This window comes from Theropithecus gelada, chromosome 20 (genome assembly GCF_003255815.1).
Source record: "Theropithecus gelada isolate Dixy chromosome 20, Tgel_1.0, whole genome shotgun sequence".
Lineage (NCBI taxonomy): Eukaryota > Metazoa > Chordata > Mammalia > Primates > Cercopithecidae > Theropithecus > Theropithecus gelada.
In genome coordinates, this window is record NC_037688.1 from 32,820,401 (window position 1) to 32,837,162 (window position 16,762).

Here is a 16,762-nt window from a genome sequence, read left to right on the forward strand (position 1 = left end):
CCTGCCGTCTTCTCCCAGACGGTGTCCGCCGTGTGCCTGCCCAGCGCCGACGATGACTTCCCCACGGGGACAGTGTGCGTCACCACAGGCTGGGGCAAGACCAAGTACAACGGTGAGGGGCCGCGGGGCTGCCTCTGGGGTCGGGGCTGCCTGGCTGTGGAGTGCCCCTGTGACTGTTTGGCTCTAAATTCCAACACGCTCCTAACTTTCCGTTCTTTATTGATAATCCTCTGAATTTAAAATCCCCCCAGTGCAAATAAAATCCAGGTCGGATCATGAGGAGCCTGCATAGGGGGCTTCTGAGCGCACCTGGCCGGGTGAGCCCTGCCCTGGCTGACCTGCCTGGAGTCACAGTGTGGGACTCCCACCCGGGCAGGGCCGAGGCCTGCTTTGTCCCACAGGCGCTTCCGAGGCTCCAGGGGCCGTACCCAACATCGTGGTGATGGTGCAGGGGAGGGCAGGCGTGTCGGCCTCGGGTCTCTCCCTCCTAAGTGGGCTGGGTGAGCCCTGACCTTCCTCCTGTCCTGCAGCCAACAAGATCCCTGACAAGCTGCAGCAGGCGGCCCTGCCCCTCCTGTCCAATGCCCAATGCAGGAAGTTCTGGGGCAGCAAGATCACTGAGATGATCTGCGCTGGGGCCAGCGGTGTCTCCTCCTGCAAGGTGAGGCTGGCCCCACCCAGGCCCTGGCCAGGCGAGCGGGGTGCAGAAGAGGCCCGGGTTCCCCACCCCTCTCTGCCCTCATCTGCTAACCCCACTGCTTCCTGATGTCAGAGTCACCTTGCTGCAAAATTCCATGGCCAATGTCAGAGCCAATGGCCCTTGGAGTTGTGCAGTGCACAACCTGGGCAGTGGATCCCAGCAGGCCAGCGGGCTCCAGCAGCCCTGCCTCCCTCACAAGGACCCCTTGGCAAGCCCCAGCAGGCTCTTCCTCCCATTGGTCAAACCAGCTTTACTAAGCTTCCAATAAAGGGCCCCATTCCGGGGTGGCTCAGGCTTCCAGGGGCATGAGCCACACAAGCAGCTGCTGGATCTTTCATGACCCATGCAACAGCACATGCTGAGTCGCTGCTGTGTGTGGGGTCCTGGCCTGGACTCTGGGAACTATGTCCAGTGGCCCCTGGGACCAGTCTGTCTGGGCTGCCAGATCCAAGTTCCCTTCTCCCTCTCCCAAAGGGTGACTCCGGCGGCCCCCTGGTCTGCCAGAAGGACAGAGCCTGGACCCTCATGGGCATTGTGTCCTGGGGCAGTGGCACCTGCTCCACCTCCAGCCCTGGCGTGTACACCCATGTTACCAAGCTCATACCCCGGGTGCAGGAGATCCTGGCTGCCAACTGAGGCCGTGGCTCCCTCCGACCTTGCTCCCCACAGAACTTCAGTAAACCTGTGGAGCACACGTCGGTGCTGTCCGTCTCCTGTTTGGGGCCTCCAAAGCCTCACTCCACTCCAGAACTTGGGCCCCCACTGGGCTGGGCTGGGCCAGGCACGGGCAGCCTCTGGGAGGACCCTTCCCTAGCCACCTTTCCCACCACTCAGGCTCCTGCTTCCCGAAGAGTGGCCAGAAACACACAGGCAGATAAAAAGGGGCACAGAGACGGACGGGGGATGTGGCTGGTGGGGACCGGGAGGACCTTGGCCCCCATCCTCAGCACCTGCCCCCGGGCGGCAGGGTTCTTGCCACCCACCCTTGCTCCCTTGCTCAGGGCCCTGCAACAGGGCGTGGGCAGTAAGGGGGACGAACTCACTCTGGCCGCACACACCTGCGGTTCCAAGGAATCTTCCCACGGCCACTCCTAGCGCTGCCAGACATGCTGGAGCCAGGAGCGTTATCAACGCAAGGACTGCTGATGAGGGGGGTGGTGGCGAGGTGGGCCGTGATTGGTGGGCTCAGGGGACAGGATAGGGACCCTCTGACACCCCATGGCCTTTCTCTGGATCGCTGGGCTTCCCTCTCTCTGCAGTGATTCTTGAAAGTTCGAGGCTCAGGCAGGCTGGGAGCCCCAGCCCCAAATGCCCAGAAGCAAAAAACCGCACTGTGCCATGTTACACGGGGGCACCACATCCTCCATGGCCAGATCCTCCTCCCCTTCCTCCTCACACTCTGCCAGCTGGATCCCACCCCTCTGGCCACTACCCCTGCTCCCTCAGCCATGCTTGGGGCATGTTTCCTCCCTTCCTTGGCCCCCACACCCTGCAGATTCTGCCTCCCGACGGTTTCCTGTATCCACACCTCTTGCCCACAACCCACCCCCAGCCCCTGTACCCTCTGCACCCGGGCAGCCTCCTGGGTTTGTGTGTCCCCAGGCCCTGCACCCCAATCCACCCCAGTCACTGACTCAGAGCCCACAAGAGCACAGGGCCCCAGGGAGATCCAGCCACCACGTCACAGCACCCTGGGCTTGGAGAGGGACGGACACTCCCTTGGGTGGACAGCGATCAGGGGAGGGGGCTGTGGGCACTGCAGTGGCACCTAAGGACACCATCAACTGCCGGCTGCCCTGCCCCAACCCCAGGCTGCAGGGTCCCCACCATCCACCCTGACTCAGCATCCTATCCAGGATGTCCATGGGGAGGATGCCATCCCCAGCTCCTGGGCCTGGCAGGTGTCCCTGCAGATCACAGTGGGGTCCTGCCCATGCAGTGGGGGGACCCTGGGTGGTGGCCAAACTAGAGGTGGGGGGAGTTTAAAACCATTTTTATTTATACATAGAGACTTGGGTCTCACTATATGGCCTGACTGGTCTTGAACTCTTGGCCTCAAGTGATCCTCCTGCCTCAGCCTCTCAAAGTGCTAGGATTACACAGCCCTCGCCCCTCAGGTCCCTCCTGCCCTTGTGGGAGTTGCCAGTCCTATCCTCCCAGTGCAAACCTGGCTTCCACTTCTGCGGGGGCTGGGTGGTCACCGCTGCCCACTAGGGGTCAGGTGAGGCTTGAGCTTGAGGAGTTGGGGCCCACCAGGTGTCAGGGAATGACACTCACCCCCTCTTCCCAACCCCAACTACACCCTGCAACCAGCAGGAAAAGGGTTGGAAATGAACTGCAGGCTGGGGAAACAGCACCCCCATTCCCCGGCCACAGGCAGAGCCTGCAGGAGACGCCCACCCCGGGCCGTGCACCCCACCTCCACCTTTGCACATCCTCAGGCCACCCGGATCACAGCTTGGGGAAACCTGGGAGGTCCTGCGCCCTCACTGTGCAGGTGGGGAAACTGAGGCCCTAAGTGAGAAAGGGATGCTGAGATCACCATGAGACTCAGTGGCCAAGCAGGGCTCACCCCCACAAGCCCAAGCGCCATCTGCCACCCTCACTCTCCAGAAGAGCCACCGTGTGGTGGCCGGGGCGTCTGACCTTGGCTCTCACCCGGAGGCCTTCCAGGTGCTAAGGATGGCTAATGCAAGGCCACACAGGCAGGCAGAGGTGGCTCGTGACGCCACCATGGGACAAATCAGCCTCTGGGAGAGGAGGTGAGAGGATACAGGGGCCCCTACCCAGCTGGCCTGGGCCTCACCCTGCACCCTTGGCTGCCAGGGCCCATGGGCAGCTACCTCTCCCAGCTGTCTTTTCCTTCCCAAGTGTTAAAGCGTCTGAAAGCATCCTGACAGGTGTCTTCAATGATAAAGTTTTGTTCATTGTAGCAAAACGTGGAAAGACAATCATTAAAAATCACGTGCCACGGGCTGTTCTCCTTCAGTCTCCATAGACTCCACCTGCCTGGCGTCTCCATAGACTCACCTGTCCAGTCCCATTCCTGTTCCTTTCTCAATGTACTCCAGGACTCTCCAGTCCTCTGATGGAGGTCTGGGCTCCCCACTCCTCTCTGCCTCCTTCCCAGGCCTCACAAGGGCCAGGCCTCAGGCTCACAGCTTCCTGGACCAGGCAGGTGAGGCTGCCTGGGGACTCCCTCCTCTCCCCAGCCCTCTGAGCTGGAAGGTCAGCTCACAGGACAAATGGCGCCCCGGCAGGAATGAAAGCCACTTGCCCCAGCTCTCTCCAGAAGTGTGCATGGCAGAGCTGGGGCTGCCACGTGAAGCCAGGCCTCAGGACCCTGGCACAGCCCCTGCACCCACACTTGCCATTTCTCTGCATCCCTCCCTGGACTCCACCAGGTCAAGGTCTCCCAGGCCCCGGCACCCAGTTCAGGCCTGGCGACACATCGTCTCCCTCCTGCAGGGCAACTCCGGCAGCCCCTGCCTGCCAGGATGGACCCTGGACCCTGGAGGGCATCGTGTCCTGGAGCAGCACCAGCACCTCGTTCTCACCGGACGCGGATGCCCACATCATGAAGCTCATGCCTGGGAAGCTGTGGAGGCTGAGACCCTCCCTACCCCACGTCTGTGTAAAACACAAAGCCTGTATGAGAGCGACTGCATACACCTTTACTTCTGTGTCCTCACCAAGGAGGGTGGGCTGAGCATGATGTGGCTGAGTTGAGGGGACAGATGCTGTCACGGGGACCCCTCTGTAGAGGTAAGATCAGGAGGGCTTGAGCATCACCCAGTACTACCCCCTTCTTCATACAGATGGGGAACCCAAGGCGCATGTTGACATGCAGAATGGTCAGGGATGGGAGGAGCACCAGGGGTTCCAGGCACCCTGGAGCTTCCATCTAGGCTGCGGGCTGCTGGGTAGGGGAGCCACGGGGGGCACACACTTGCCCAGGGCAAAGGTCTTCTCCAGGCCCCTCCCTCCCAACTTGGAGGCCAGATCCACGTGTAATTCCGCGTGTGCTTCGGGAATTCCACAGGCTGGGATGAGATTCTTTTAAGCAGAGTTCTAGATGCAGCCCCTGACGGTGCCCTCGGCTCACAGGAACCCATCCCCTCCTGCAGCTGCTCCTGCCCCGATCTGCCCTCGCTCCAGATGCCAGTTGTGGGCATGGGCAGGTGCTCGCTGCTGTGGCAGCTCCCTAGGGCTCGAGGGGGCCACGCCCAGGCTGTGCCTTCTGGGCCCCAGACCTTGTAGCTCCGAAACTGACCCCAACTCCTCTCCTGGGCCCAGGCTCTGCCCTGGCTCCCAGGGCCTCACCCCACCTGCAGGAGACACCCAGCCTCAGTGTCCCTTAGTTTTTTTCTGGAGAGACCCACTCCTCTGCCCTCCTGGGAGATGCCATGCATGGCACTTGCCCCTGGGTGCCTTCCCTGGAACCGTCACCTGCCCCGGAGGCTCTCATCTGGCACCCTCAGGCAGCTGCTCTTCATTTTAAAAACTTTATTTAAATGGAGACTATTAGTCAAATGATTGGAAAACCAATAATGAAAAATAGTTCTAGTTCTTCAGGGTCTTCTCCTGGTAAGGCGGAGGACACACCAAACTGCACTGGCCCTGTCAGGGGACACGGCACCCTCGCGGGGCCAGGCTCAGACCTCGGGGCAGCATGAGGTCCTGGAGGCTGCGGGGCCCTCACACTCCAGACCCTGCCTGGTGACCCGCCCCGGGCCCGTGGTGCACGCTGGGGAAGGCCACTGGCTGACCCCTGGGCTTCGGCTCCTGGGGAGGCATGGCCCCACACCCTGCCCAGTCATAAATATATACAGATTCCTGGGCATCAAGGGTACCAGGCCTGAGGCAGAGCTGGGGTCCTGTCTCTAAGCCTGTGGCGCAGCGACTCTTGAGATGGGAGCCAGGGAGCTGGGACCACCATGCCCCTCCCCCGCCTCCCTCCTGGGGTCACGGCCCTCAGGCGGCTGCCAGCTGGCCTAGGACGCGGCGGAACTGCTGGGTGCTGTGGCCCAGCTCCTTGACCCTCTCCACCATGTCCTGGGCAGCAGCAGGTGATGGGTACTGCAAGGCGGCGGCCTTGGTGGTGGCCACGATGCCACGCAGGAGGTTGCACAGCAGGTTGCTGTAGTGGGTCACCTGGCTGCGCACGTCAGCAGCCTTGGCCTGCCGTGACAGTGTGTCCCCAATGAACACCAGCTTGTGGGCGCTAAGGATGACGAATTTGCTGTGCGCCACAAAGATCTTGGGTGGCTGGTTGGTGGCCACGGCGGTGAAGAAGGCGTCCACGGCATTGGTCAGTGTGGTCAGGTTGGCCTCACACTGCTCCAGGTAGAAGAGCAGCAGCTGCCGGTCTGAGGGCCCCAGGCCACCTGTCCGCCCCGGGGCCAAGGGTTGGGCTGGTGTCCAGTTGGCCAAGTCGTGGTCTATGGGCCGCGACACCTCCTGTTCCAGTCGTTCAAATTGCTTCAGCTGGGGCGGGAGGGAAGCAGGAGCAGGGTTAGGCTCTCGGGCGAGTCAGAACCACAGGCCAAGACCTGGGCACCCTGGGCTGGGCTTCTCTAAAAGGGCTGCTACTCAGAGTGCACGGGACTGTGGGGAAACCGGCAGTCTCCTCTCCAAGCCTTCTGGAGGTTGTTCAGTCACCTTTCCACCAATCTCAAAAGACCAGACTCCGTGCCCTGAACATTTTTGAAATGACAAGATGGACAACAGAAAAGTGGCAGCCTGGGGTCGGGGGGGGTGGGGGCGGTCACCGTCCTGGCTTGGGTACTGTCCCACGTGACTTGAGATGTGGCACTGGGGAAACTGGCTGAAGGGCACTGGGGATCCCTCGACCCTATCTTTGCAACTTCCTGTGAATCTATAAATATTTCAAAACAGAAAGTTAAAAAAATTTTCTCCTTAGTTCAAAAGTAACATACACATTATAAAAAGATTCAAATATACCTAACAGAAAAAAGGAAGACATCACCTGTAATCCAACGCCCCTAAATAGAACCTCTGCTACCATCACCTTCCAGAACCACACACAAAAGTTAACATTTCCACTCCTGTGCCTGGGAGTCAGCTGAAGGGGATGACGTGTCCTCACTACGCCGCTCTGGCCCCGGAAATTACCAGCCACACCCAGACTCAGGACAGGTAAGCTCTGTCCCACCCTAGGCGCAAAGCTCCAAGCCACAATGAGCAAAACCAATAGTAAACCTCCATCTCCTAACACTCAGAACCTGGCACTGTCCCCCTTAGGCAGTTATTTGGTGAAATCCTTCATCTCTCCGTTCTCTTAGCCAGTGAGATACATCCTCGGCTTTTGTTCTTTGCAAAGCTCTGGTGAGGCAGGGTGAGGTGGCTCATGCCTGTGATCTCAGCACTTTGGGAGGCTGAGGCAGGTGAATCACTGAGTCTGGGAAGTCGAGGCTGCAGTGAGCCCTACAGAGCACAGGCAACAAGCTCTGTGGGTCTTTGTTGTTCTTTTTTTTTCAAAACTATTTTTATTTTTATAAAGAGGGAGTCTTGCTCTGTCACCCAGGCTGAAGTGAAGTGGCACGATCTCAGCTCACTGCAACCTCTGCCTCCTGGTTTCAAGCCATTCTCCTGCCTCAGCTGGGATTACAGCCTGCGCCACCACCTCCAGCTAATTTTTGTATTTTTGGTAAAGACGGGGTTTCACCATGTTGGCCAGGCTGGTCTCAAACTCCTGACCACAGATGATCCTCCCGCCTCTGCCTCCCAAAGTGTTGGCATTACAGGTGTGAGCCACTGCGCCCAGCCCTTTTTATTCTTTGACAACTCTTAATAGTTATATAATATCCTACTGCACAAATGTCCATACTTTATTGAACCAATACTCTCCTATTAGACACTTTGCGGGTAGAGATTTCAGATTCTTCACCGATACAAAAATGGGGCAATAGATGTTCTCATGAGTAAGTCTCCATGGACTTGCATTTAACATGGACTTTATGTCCTTGGCTTTGGAATTCTACATCTTTGGAGTTTTTCACATATATTCTTGCCCTTTAATCCAGCTTCTACCAAGTTATCTAAGTGACTGATTAGATAAGTGCAAAGACTTGTATTCGTCACAGCATTGTTCACAAAAGTAAAACTCTGGGAACAGCCTAAGTGTCCAACAGCAGGGAACTGGTGCAGTGCTGGAGGCACACAGAGGAAGGATACAGCACATGACCACTTCTGAAAACACAGCGATCCCAGAGTTCTCGCTCTACAGACGGAGATATAGACACATATATTGTTGATATTTCAGGAGGTTTTTTTTTTTTTTTTTTTTTTTTTGAGACGGAGTCTCGCTCTGTCGCCCGGGCTGGAGTGCAGTGGCCGGATCTCAGCTCACTGCAAGCTCCGCCTCCCGGGTTCCCGCCATTCTCCTGCCTCAGCCTCCCGAGTAGCTGGGACTACAGGCGCCCGCCACCTCGCCCGGCTAATTTTTTTTTATTTTTTAGTAGAGACGGGGTTTAACCGTGTTAGCCAGGATGGTCTCGATCTCCTGACCTCGTGATCCGCCCGTCTCGGCCTCCCAAAGTGCTGGGATTACAGGCTTGAGCCACCGCGCCCGGCCCAGGAGGTTTTTTTTTTATGAGATGGAGTTTCGCTCTTGTTGCCCAGGCTAGAGTGCAGTGGTGTAATTTCAGCTCACCGCAACCTCTGCCTCCTGGGTTCAAGCGATTCTTCTGCCTCAGCCTCCCAAGTAGCTGGGATTACAGGCATGTGCCACTATGCCTGGTTAATTTTTTTGTATTTTTAGTAGAGATGGGGTTTCCCCATGTTGGTCAGGCTGGTCTCGAACTCCTGACCTCAGGTGATACGCCCGCCTCGGCATTCAGGTTTTTAAAACAATTATTATTTATTTATTTTGACACAAAGTCTCACCCACCGCCCAGGCTGGAGTGCAGTGGCGCGATCTTGGCTCACTGCAAGCTCCACCTCCTGGGTTCAAATGATTCTATCACCTCAGCTTCACAAGCAGTTGGGACTACAGGTGCATGCCACCACGCCCAGCTAATTTTTGTATTTTTAGTAGAGATGGGGTTCCACCATGTTGGCCAGGCTGGTCTCAAACTCCTGACCTCAAGTGATCTGCCTGCCTTGGCCTCCCAAAGTGCTGGAATTACAGTTGTGAGCCATTAATTTTTATTAATATATATAGTCTTGGGTCTCACTATGTGACCCGGCTGGTCTCAAACCCTTGGCCTCAAGTGATCCTCCTGCCTCAGCCTCCCAAAGTGTTAAGATTACAGGTGTGACATTTATTCTTTTCTTGGGTGTTGTAATAGATTTAACAGGGGGTACAGGTACGGTTTTGTTATATGGGTACACTGTATCTGACAGGTAATTTCTCAGCCCTCACCCCTCCCACCCGGCCACGGTTCTGAGATGTCAATGTCTAGCCTCTCCTGAATGTCTCTATGTGCCGGGTCCTCCCCGGGCATCTTCCACTCTACACTGATCCTCACCGAGCTCTCATGAGACAGCTGCAGCCTCGCCGCTGTGCGTCGTGGGTCTCAGGCCCCCGCCTCTGCCACTTCCTTGACGCCCAGAAGGTGGGCGAGGGAGCTTTGACGGGTGATATTTTTATGTTCACTTTGTACTATCCTGTATTTTCACTTTTAAAATTATCTTCATAATCGGAATAAAGCTCCCTTAATATTTTTTTACATACCTCTTTCCTACCCTCAGGAAATGATTCAAAATATGAAGAAAAGTCTATTAATATGTCAGCATATAAACATAGCAGTGTATTTATAATAAGGGGCCAGATGTGGTGGCTCACACTGTAATCCTAGCATTTTGAGAGGCCAAGGCAGGTGGATCATTTGAGCCCAGGAGTTTGAGACCAGCCTGGGCAACATGGTGAAACCTTGTCTCTACAAAAAATACAAAATTCAGCCAGGTATGGTGGCAGGCGCCTGTAATCCCAACTACTGGGGAGGCTGAGGCAGGAGAATCACTTGAGCCCAGAAGGCTGAAGCTGCAGTGAGTCGAGATTGCACCACTGTACTCTAGCCTGTGTGACAGAACAAGACTCTGTCTCAAAAACAAAATAAAATAATACTAAGGAAGTGTGGGTACAATACAAACATTCAATAGATGCTATGTGGTCTTTGAAGGAATCCACAAAGAATGCTTAATGCCATGGCAGATGCTGGGACAGAAGAGTCGAAGGCCCACAGGACACCATCCCAGACACGCAGGGAGCAGCTTGGAGGAAGGAGCAAGGCAGAGCCAGCCCCGAGCCGAGCCTATGGCAGCTGTGAGGGGTCTATTTTCTGCTCTCACCCCACTCTCTAACTCCCTAAATGTCTCTAACAATTACTCTTGACAACTTTAAAATAAACCAAAGAAAAGATGAAGATGGTCAGGAGGCAGGGGGGTGGCGGGCTGGGCCCAGCTCTGAGAACTACCAGACAATGTGTGGGGAGAAGCTGGGGACCCGGGGTCGGCCCTGCGGGGCAAGAGCTGAGGGCTCAAGGGGTCAGCGGGCAAGGTAGGGCCTTGCTCTGCTCCAGGGCCTCACCTGCTGCAGCTCCAGCTGGCTCTTGCCCTGCCGCGTGATGCTGCCCTTTTCCAGCAGCTCCTTCTGGGTCTTTTCAAACTCCTCCTTCCCCTGGAGGGGAGAGACAGGGGCTGCACTGAGGCCAGTTCTCTTCTGAGCCAGAAGAGCAGGCCAGCCCTGTGGGGGCGCAGTGAGCTGAGTGGCCACCAGGTGGTGCTGTGCGCGCACGCATGCACACACGCACACACAGACACACCAAACAGGCTGGCACATGCAGGGGCAGATACAGACACACATCCCCCAGGCTGACACATGGGGACACACACACACACCCCTTCTGGCTGGCCCATGTGGGGACACAGCCCCACATACACATACACAGGCTGGCACATGCAGGGACAGATAAGGTGGCTTCCTAGGAAGCAGCCCTGGCTGCCCCTTTCACCGCCTGCCAGTCCAGGAAGAGACTGGGCATAGGGTGGGCCACCTGCAGAAAGGCCACAAGCTCCACCCTGCCTGCCTAGGCTCCCACACCAGGAATCAAACCCAATCTCTCCCTGTTGGCCTAAAGGCCTGGCCACCTGTTCCCTGCCCCTGGATGCCTCTCTGGCCCAGCTCAGCCTGGAATGTTCCTCACCGGGACTCCCACCTGGCTGGCACCTAGGCCTCTGCTCCAGGGCCTGGCCTGGGAGGAGCAGTCCCAGCCACCTCCTGCCACCTCCTGCTGCTCCCCCACCCTCGGAGGATCTTTCTCTGCTTGCACATTTCTGCAGATCTGTCTCCCAACACAACAGTCACTGCTGCTGGTCACCGGACACACCAGCCCGAGGGACTCAATGAAGGACTCGATGACACGGCCATGCTAGCACATGGGGCCAATGTGGGGTGAGGAAGGTCAGAGTGAGAGGAGGGTACAGGGCCTTGCCAGGGACCAGGCCCAGCTGGGAACAAATCTCCCCCTAAGCACGGGAGCCCCGTGCGGCAGAAGAGGAGCCGGGGCTGGGCAGGCGGCACCCACCTGCAGGTGGACGTAGTCATAGTCCTCCATCCAGCCCCCCTCGCTGTTCTCGTACTGCCCATCCGGCGAGTCCTGGGAGGTGAACTTAGGGGGTGAGGGCAGGGGCCGTGACTGGATGCTGCTGGTCTTGTCAGTGGGGTTGGGGTGCAGGGTGCCACCCCCCTCGGGCCCCGGAGCGGGGGCCTTGGTCCGTCTGAAGAGCAGCGAGGCATTGCCGTGCAGGAAGGAGGCCAGCTGCTTGGCGTCCTCGGGCACAGCCCGCGAGCAGGCCACCAGCCGGTCCAGGTCCTCAGGGGTGGCTCCAGGGCCTCCCCGGCCAGCGTCGAGGGCCTGACCGTGTGCCACCAGCGTCTGGTGCACGTCCTCCATCTTCTGTAGTTGCCGGCTAAGCTTGGCATGCAGGGCGCGGTCAGATGTGTGGGCAGCATTGCCCACGGCGCTGCGGGCAAACTCCAACAGCTCGTGGACGGCACTCTGGACAGCAGCCACAGCAGCCTGCAGGTCCTGCACCAGCGGCTCCTGCGGCTCAGAGGGGTTACGCCAGCTCCCAGTCCCACCGGCGCTGCCTGCCAGGTCCAGAAGGTGGGCAACGGTGGTGCTCACACCCTGCTGCAGCCGTGCCAGGGCCTCCACGGCAACTTCCAGCTCCAGGGGTTCCCGGCCCGGCCCCGCCACCTCCAAGGAGGATGCGGACTGGCTGCTACGTGTGCTGCCGGTGCTGGAGGCCGAAAGGCGCTTGCCATCCGCCGGGGCTTCACGTTCAGCTGGGGGAGGCACCGCATACACACCGTTGTCAACCGTGCCACCATCAGCCACCTCAGGAGGAAGCACCCGTTCACGGGGCACATCATACAGGGTGCCTGGGCCAGGCCGCCGCAAGCCAGGGGGCACGTCGTAGAGGTCAGGAGCCGGGGGCGGCACGTCATACACGTCCTCGGCCGGCGGGGAGTCTGGAGGGGGCACAGCTAGGACCAGTGGGGTGCGGGCCGGGTCAAAGGGCTTGGCCTTGGCGAAGGCGGGGGGCACATCGTAGGTCTCCTCACGGAGCAGCGGGCCATCAGGCACGTCCTTGCTCACCGATGGAGGAACGTCATAGACCTGGGGGGACAAGCGGCAGTCAAGGCTGTCCATCCGTCCATCTGCCCACCCCAGGGGCTGGGGGCAGCACCCAGCCACACACATGTGCACACACACAGGCACACACGCAGCCCCGGCACACACATCCTTCACGATTCCCATCCATGACAGCTCTGGGACGAGCCGGCTCTAGAACCTGAAGGTGGGAGAACTTCCTCTCAAGGAATGACACGTGTTAATTCACATAATTGTGTCACTTCAGACTCACTGAAAGGTTAGCTCTCATACTGCCACTGCCACCACCATCATATCATGATTTCATCACCACCACCACCACTGTACCACCCAGTACCACCACCACGTGTGAACTTTCCACTCTGCAGCACGTGTGTGACTGAGCTCTGCGGGTATTATCAGGGGATCAAATTCTGGTTTGCTCCGGACAGTCCTGGTTTGTCCCTGATGCTCCCACATAATTACTAGTCCCCCCTTCACTCTTGGAAGTATCTCAGGTGACAGGACATACCCTGTGGTCACCTTGCAGATACCCTCTCAGGAGCTCATGGGGAAGGCCTTCCCACAGGCGGCTCTGCAGACAAAGCAGCTGAGGCTCAGAAGAGAGCTCGGTTTCCTCTTCTATCAATGATCCAGTGAGGAGCAGAACCCGGGTCTGGAGCCAGTCTCTGCCTGCCCACCACCCCGAGCCCTGAAGACACTGGTCAGCACCCCAGTGCACACACCCAGACACCCCACAGTCTCAGCCTGGCCCTGGCATGTGCTCACCGCGTGGTGGCTGGACAGTGGCAGGCCCTTCTCCACGCTGGGGGGCACATCATACACCTCCAGCAACGGGTCTCGGCCATTGGGACCCTTGACAGCCATGGGGGGCGTGTCATACACCTGGGGGCAGAAACAGTGGAGGGTTAATGGCGCCAGGGGGAATGGGAAAGGCAGAAACCCCACGGCACTGCTCCCAGGCCTGGCCAGCGCTGAGAAGATGCAGCTCCCTGCCCAGGGTCAAGCAGAGGCACAGACTCGCCGCCCTGCCCTCCCACTGCTGCGCACCCCACACCTACCTCCTGGCCATACTGGCTGGGAAGCAGCCCCCGAACCGGGGGCACATCATAGATGTCCTGTGACCCCGGGGCCAGCAGGTGTCGCGGGATGTCGTACTCGTCCTGCTCCGGCTGGGCGGCCTCATACACGTAGCCCTGCCCCACACGGGTGGGCACCACCACCTGGGGGCAGAGAGCTGACTTCACTGCTGCCCTCGAAGCGGCCCTCAGGGAGGCTCCACTCACACCTGGGAGCCACGTCCTTTTGGGAGGTGGGCAGGGCACACCAGGTGGAAGGGACGGGGCTCCCCAAGGACGCCAGTTCTCACCCACTCTGCACCCTCTGACCTTCCTCCAGTGGAACGTAGTGCTGGGTACAGCAAGAACCCCGGGTTTTATTCAGAGCTGCCTGGTCCTGGGCCAGGACACCACCATCTCTACAGCCTGCTGACCCGGAAGGCTCCACAGATGAGTATGGGTGTGAGCTGATGACGGTGGGGGACACCGGTGGGGTGAGGGGCTGGGGCCCTGGCTCTGGAGGGCACTACCCACAGGCAAGGAACCCCCCGTGACTGGGGCGCCCAGCCCCGCGGGACAAGAGGTCACGTCAGAGGCCTCGGAGCCTGCTGCCCACACCACCGAGCTGTAGCCTCCTCAGAAGGATCGGCCCAGCAGGGGACTGCGTCCAGCCCAGGACCAGACAGAGCCTAGCACCCCCTGCCCCACTGCACAGCATGGGGAGACTCTGGAGGACAGGAGCAGAGGGGCAAGTTGAGCGTGTGCTGGGGGCCACAGCAGCTGGAACCAAGGCTGCCCTGCCTTGCCGCGCCTGCCCCGGGGGAGCTGCCTGCAGCAGGTTAGATCCCCAGCGACCTGAAAGGATGAGGCTTAGTCGGGGAGGCAGGTCCAGGGCCAGCCCTCCCCTCCCCAGGCTCTCTTACCCTGGTCCAGAGCCCGGGGCGGCCAAGGCAGGCAGCACAAGCACCTGCCCAGGACCACGCTGCCCCTCACTAGTAATGGCCTGAAGGGGGTAGGGGCCATGCCAGGCAGCCTCATTCCCCAAAAGCCTCCCTGCCTTGGGGAGGACAAGGCCTCCCTGGTGGGATTCTCCAGCCCCTGGCACACTGCGCCCACACGCCTCCACTACCAGGCTCCCTGTTCAGCTGTCTCCACTGAAAGACCTTTTGTTCCCTCATCAAAGGGGATGTCTGGGACAGGGTTGACTCAGGGCCTCCCTGCACATCCCCCAGGGCAGCAGCGCCAAAGCAGCCTCTCCCTCGGGCCCAGTGCCCCTGAACCCCGAGAGGCCCTCCCAATGCAGGCAGGCAGCCAGCCCTGCTCACTGAGGGTGCTGTGAGGGGGTGCAGGGCGTGGGGGTGGCAGAGGCGCCCAGCACCCCCCAGCAGCCCCAGGCCTGGCAGAGCCCCCCGCAGCGCAGCAGAGCTGGGCCCACTGGGTCTCCAGTGCGCCTGGTAGCAGAGCCCCACAGGCTGGGGGCCTCCGCGGGGTGTCCCCACCCTCCTCCAGTTCGTCTGGGAGTGGATTTGGCGGCTGCCTCTCCAGACTCATCTCCCTCCACGCGCTCCAGACTTGAGTCTCCTCCAGAACTATTTTTAGACGCAGGGACCTGCCAACAGTGGTGCAGGCGGGGCGGAGGGACGTGGCAGGTTGGCTGGCCTTGAGGCACGGCCTGAGGCTTCTCCAGGCCTCCCAGCCTCCCAAAGGCAGGTGGAGACCCAGCCCCAAGGCTCAGCCAGGACCCAGCACCAGCAGGAGGGAGGCATGAGCATCCTCCAAGAGCACCCCGCTGGTGGCTGTCCCAACCTCATGCGGTGAGGCCTAGGGGCGCAGCTGGACCCAGGCCAGCCTCCCCAGGCAAATGGCTGCCTGCCACTCTTGGAGCTGAGTCGGGTGGCAGTAGGCAGCCACAGTGACCAAATGTTTCTGTTAGAAAAACAGAGCAAGGCAGCCACCAGCGGAAAACGCTCATTAGGGGAGTGACGCTGCTAATCACAGGCCACCCTGCTACACACCTGAGACCCCACCAGCAGGCCCTGGAGGTCCCCTGGGGGTTAGGGGAACACAGCCAGAGCCCAGGAGGAGGGGACAGAGTCACAGACACTGACATAACACCCACACGGTCTCTGACACACACGCCTCATACAAGCAGGGAAAACACAACACAGGCCAACTGCCAGGTGCACGCACAGAACCCAGGCAGCACCAGGGCCAGGGTGCTGCCCCTCTCCTCCCCCAGGATCAGGCATCAAGCAAGGGGATGAGTGAACTAAGGAATACATCCCAGACTCCCAGTCAGGGTCCAAGAGGCAGGCATCAGGTTGGAAGAAGGGGACAAGGTAGGCCCCCACCCTGGAGCTCAGTGGCTGGTCTCCCCCTTCTGCAAAATGGGTGTCACCCCTGACCTGGGCTGGCTCCTGGCTCTGGCATCCCCAGGTCCCCATTCAGGAGCCTCGTTTCCTCCTCGGGAAATGAAGCACCACAGGAGCGCTGTGACCACGGCCACCAGGACACACCCAAGTGCGAGGGGCTCACCCGACCTGGGTCATGGTGGCCTGAGGGGCCAGCACCACAGCCCGCTCCCCTCCCGCCCCAGCTCCAGGCCCCCTGGCCTGAGGTCCCAGCACATGGGGGCCTGGGGCAAGATGAAGCTTCTAGGGCGAGGAGGGTGAAACTCAGGCCCAACAGGACCGCGTACACACCTGACCCCAGGCCATGGCTGTCTCCTTGGGCACTGACCAGGGTCACGACCTGAGTAACCTCCCACAGATGCCTTCCCCAGGAAGTCCCACCTGCCCATGAAAGAGCCTATGCCCTCAGATTCCTACAGACCACACCCGGCCCAAAGAGTCTCGATGCCGGTGTGGCCCTCACTTCTCCCCCAGCCATATGGGCCACCAGGCTCCCATCTCAGCACCCGCTGGACCCTGCTCCAGGCCCCAGGGGTCTGACCCTCCTGTCCACCACCCTTGTTACTCACCCTCTTGGCTTCCTGAGAGCCAGTGTCCATCCTGCCCACACGCCGTCCTGGCAAGGGCTCCTTGTCAGCCCAGCCAACCACTACCCTGGAACTGGGAGACTCAGTTTCCCAGGCATTTGAGGGGCAGGCCTGAGGCTTAAAGGGGAGGACATGGAGGTTCGGACACAGATGGCCCGCAGCCAGGTGTTACCGCCATGCCACTGTACTGAAGACATGAGCAAACGGAAACTGCCCAGGGCCCGTCCCAGCAGAGGGGGCAACCCAGTGACATCCAAGGCGGCTCAGGGAGAAGCTTTAAGAATGCAACAAAATTCTTTTGATATCTAATGTTGGATTTATAACTTTGAAACGCAAAACTACATGTACAAATCTGTGAAATACA

At 59.3% G+C, this 16,762-nt stretch overlaps 2 protein-coding genes across 9 annotated transcripts in view; one reads left to right on the plus strand and one right to left on the minus strand.

The window, feature by feature from the left end:
- Positions 1-1,394, plus strand: LOC112613841 (chymotrypsinogen B-like; the record flags this gene model as incomplete). Its single annotated transcript, XM_025369725.1, has 3 exons — positions 1-112; positions 531-661; positions 1,175-1,394. Coding segments are annotated over 3 exons (405 nt in total), but the record flags the coding sequence as incomplete, so codon positions are not given.
- Positions 1,395-5,188: 3,794 nt separating this feature from the next.
- BCAR1 (BCAR1, Cas family scaffold protein) overlaps positions 5,189-16,762 on the minus strand; it is a 39,526-nt gene continuing 27,952 nt past the window's right edge. For all 8 annotated transcript variants that reach the window (XM_025369589.1, XM_025369590.1, XM_025369591.1 and 5 more), the window contains 5 exons: positions 13,404-13,565; positions 13,111-13,227; positions 11,251-12,348; positions 10,254-10,343; positions 5,189-6,187 (listed from right to left, as the gene is read on the minus strand). In XM_025369589.1, the coding sequence (XP_025225374.1) occupies positions 5,675-6,187; positions 10,254-10,343; positions 11,251-12,348; positions 13,111-13,227; positions 13,404-13,565 (1,980 nt within the window). In that variant the 3' untranslated portion in view covers positions 5,189-5,674. The remainder of the gene's footprint in view (positions 6,188-10,253; positions 10,344-11,250; positions 12,349-13,110; positions 13,228-13,403; positions 13,566-16,762) is intronic.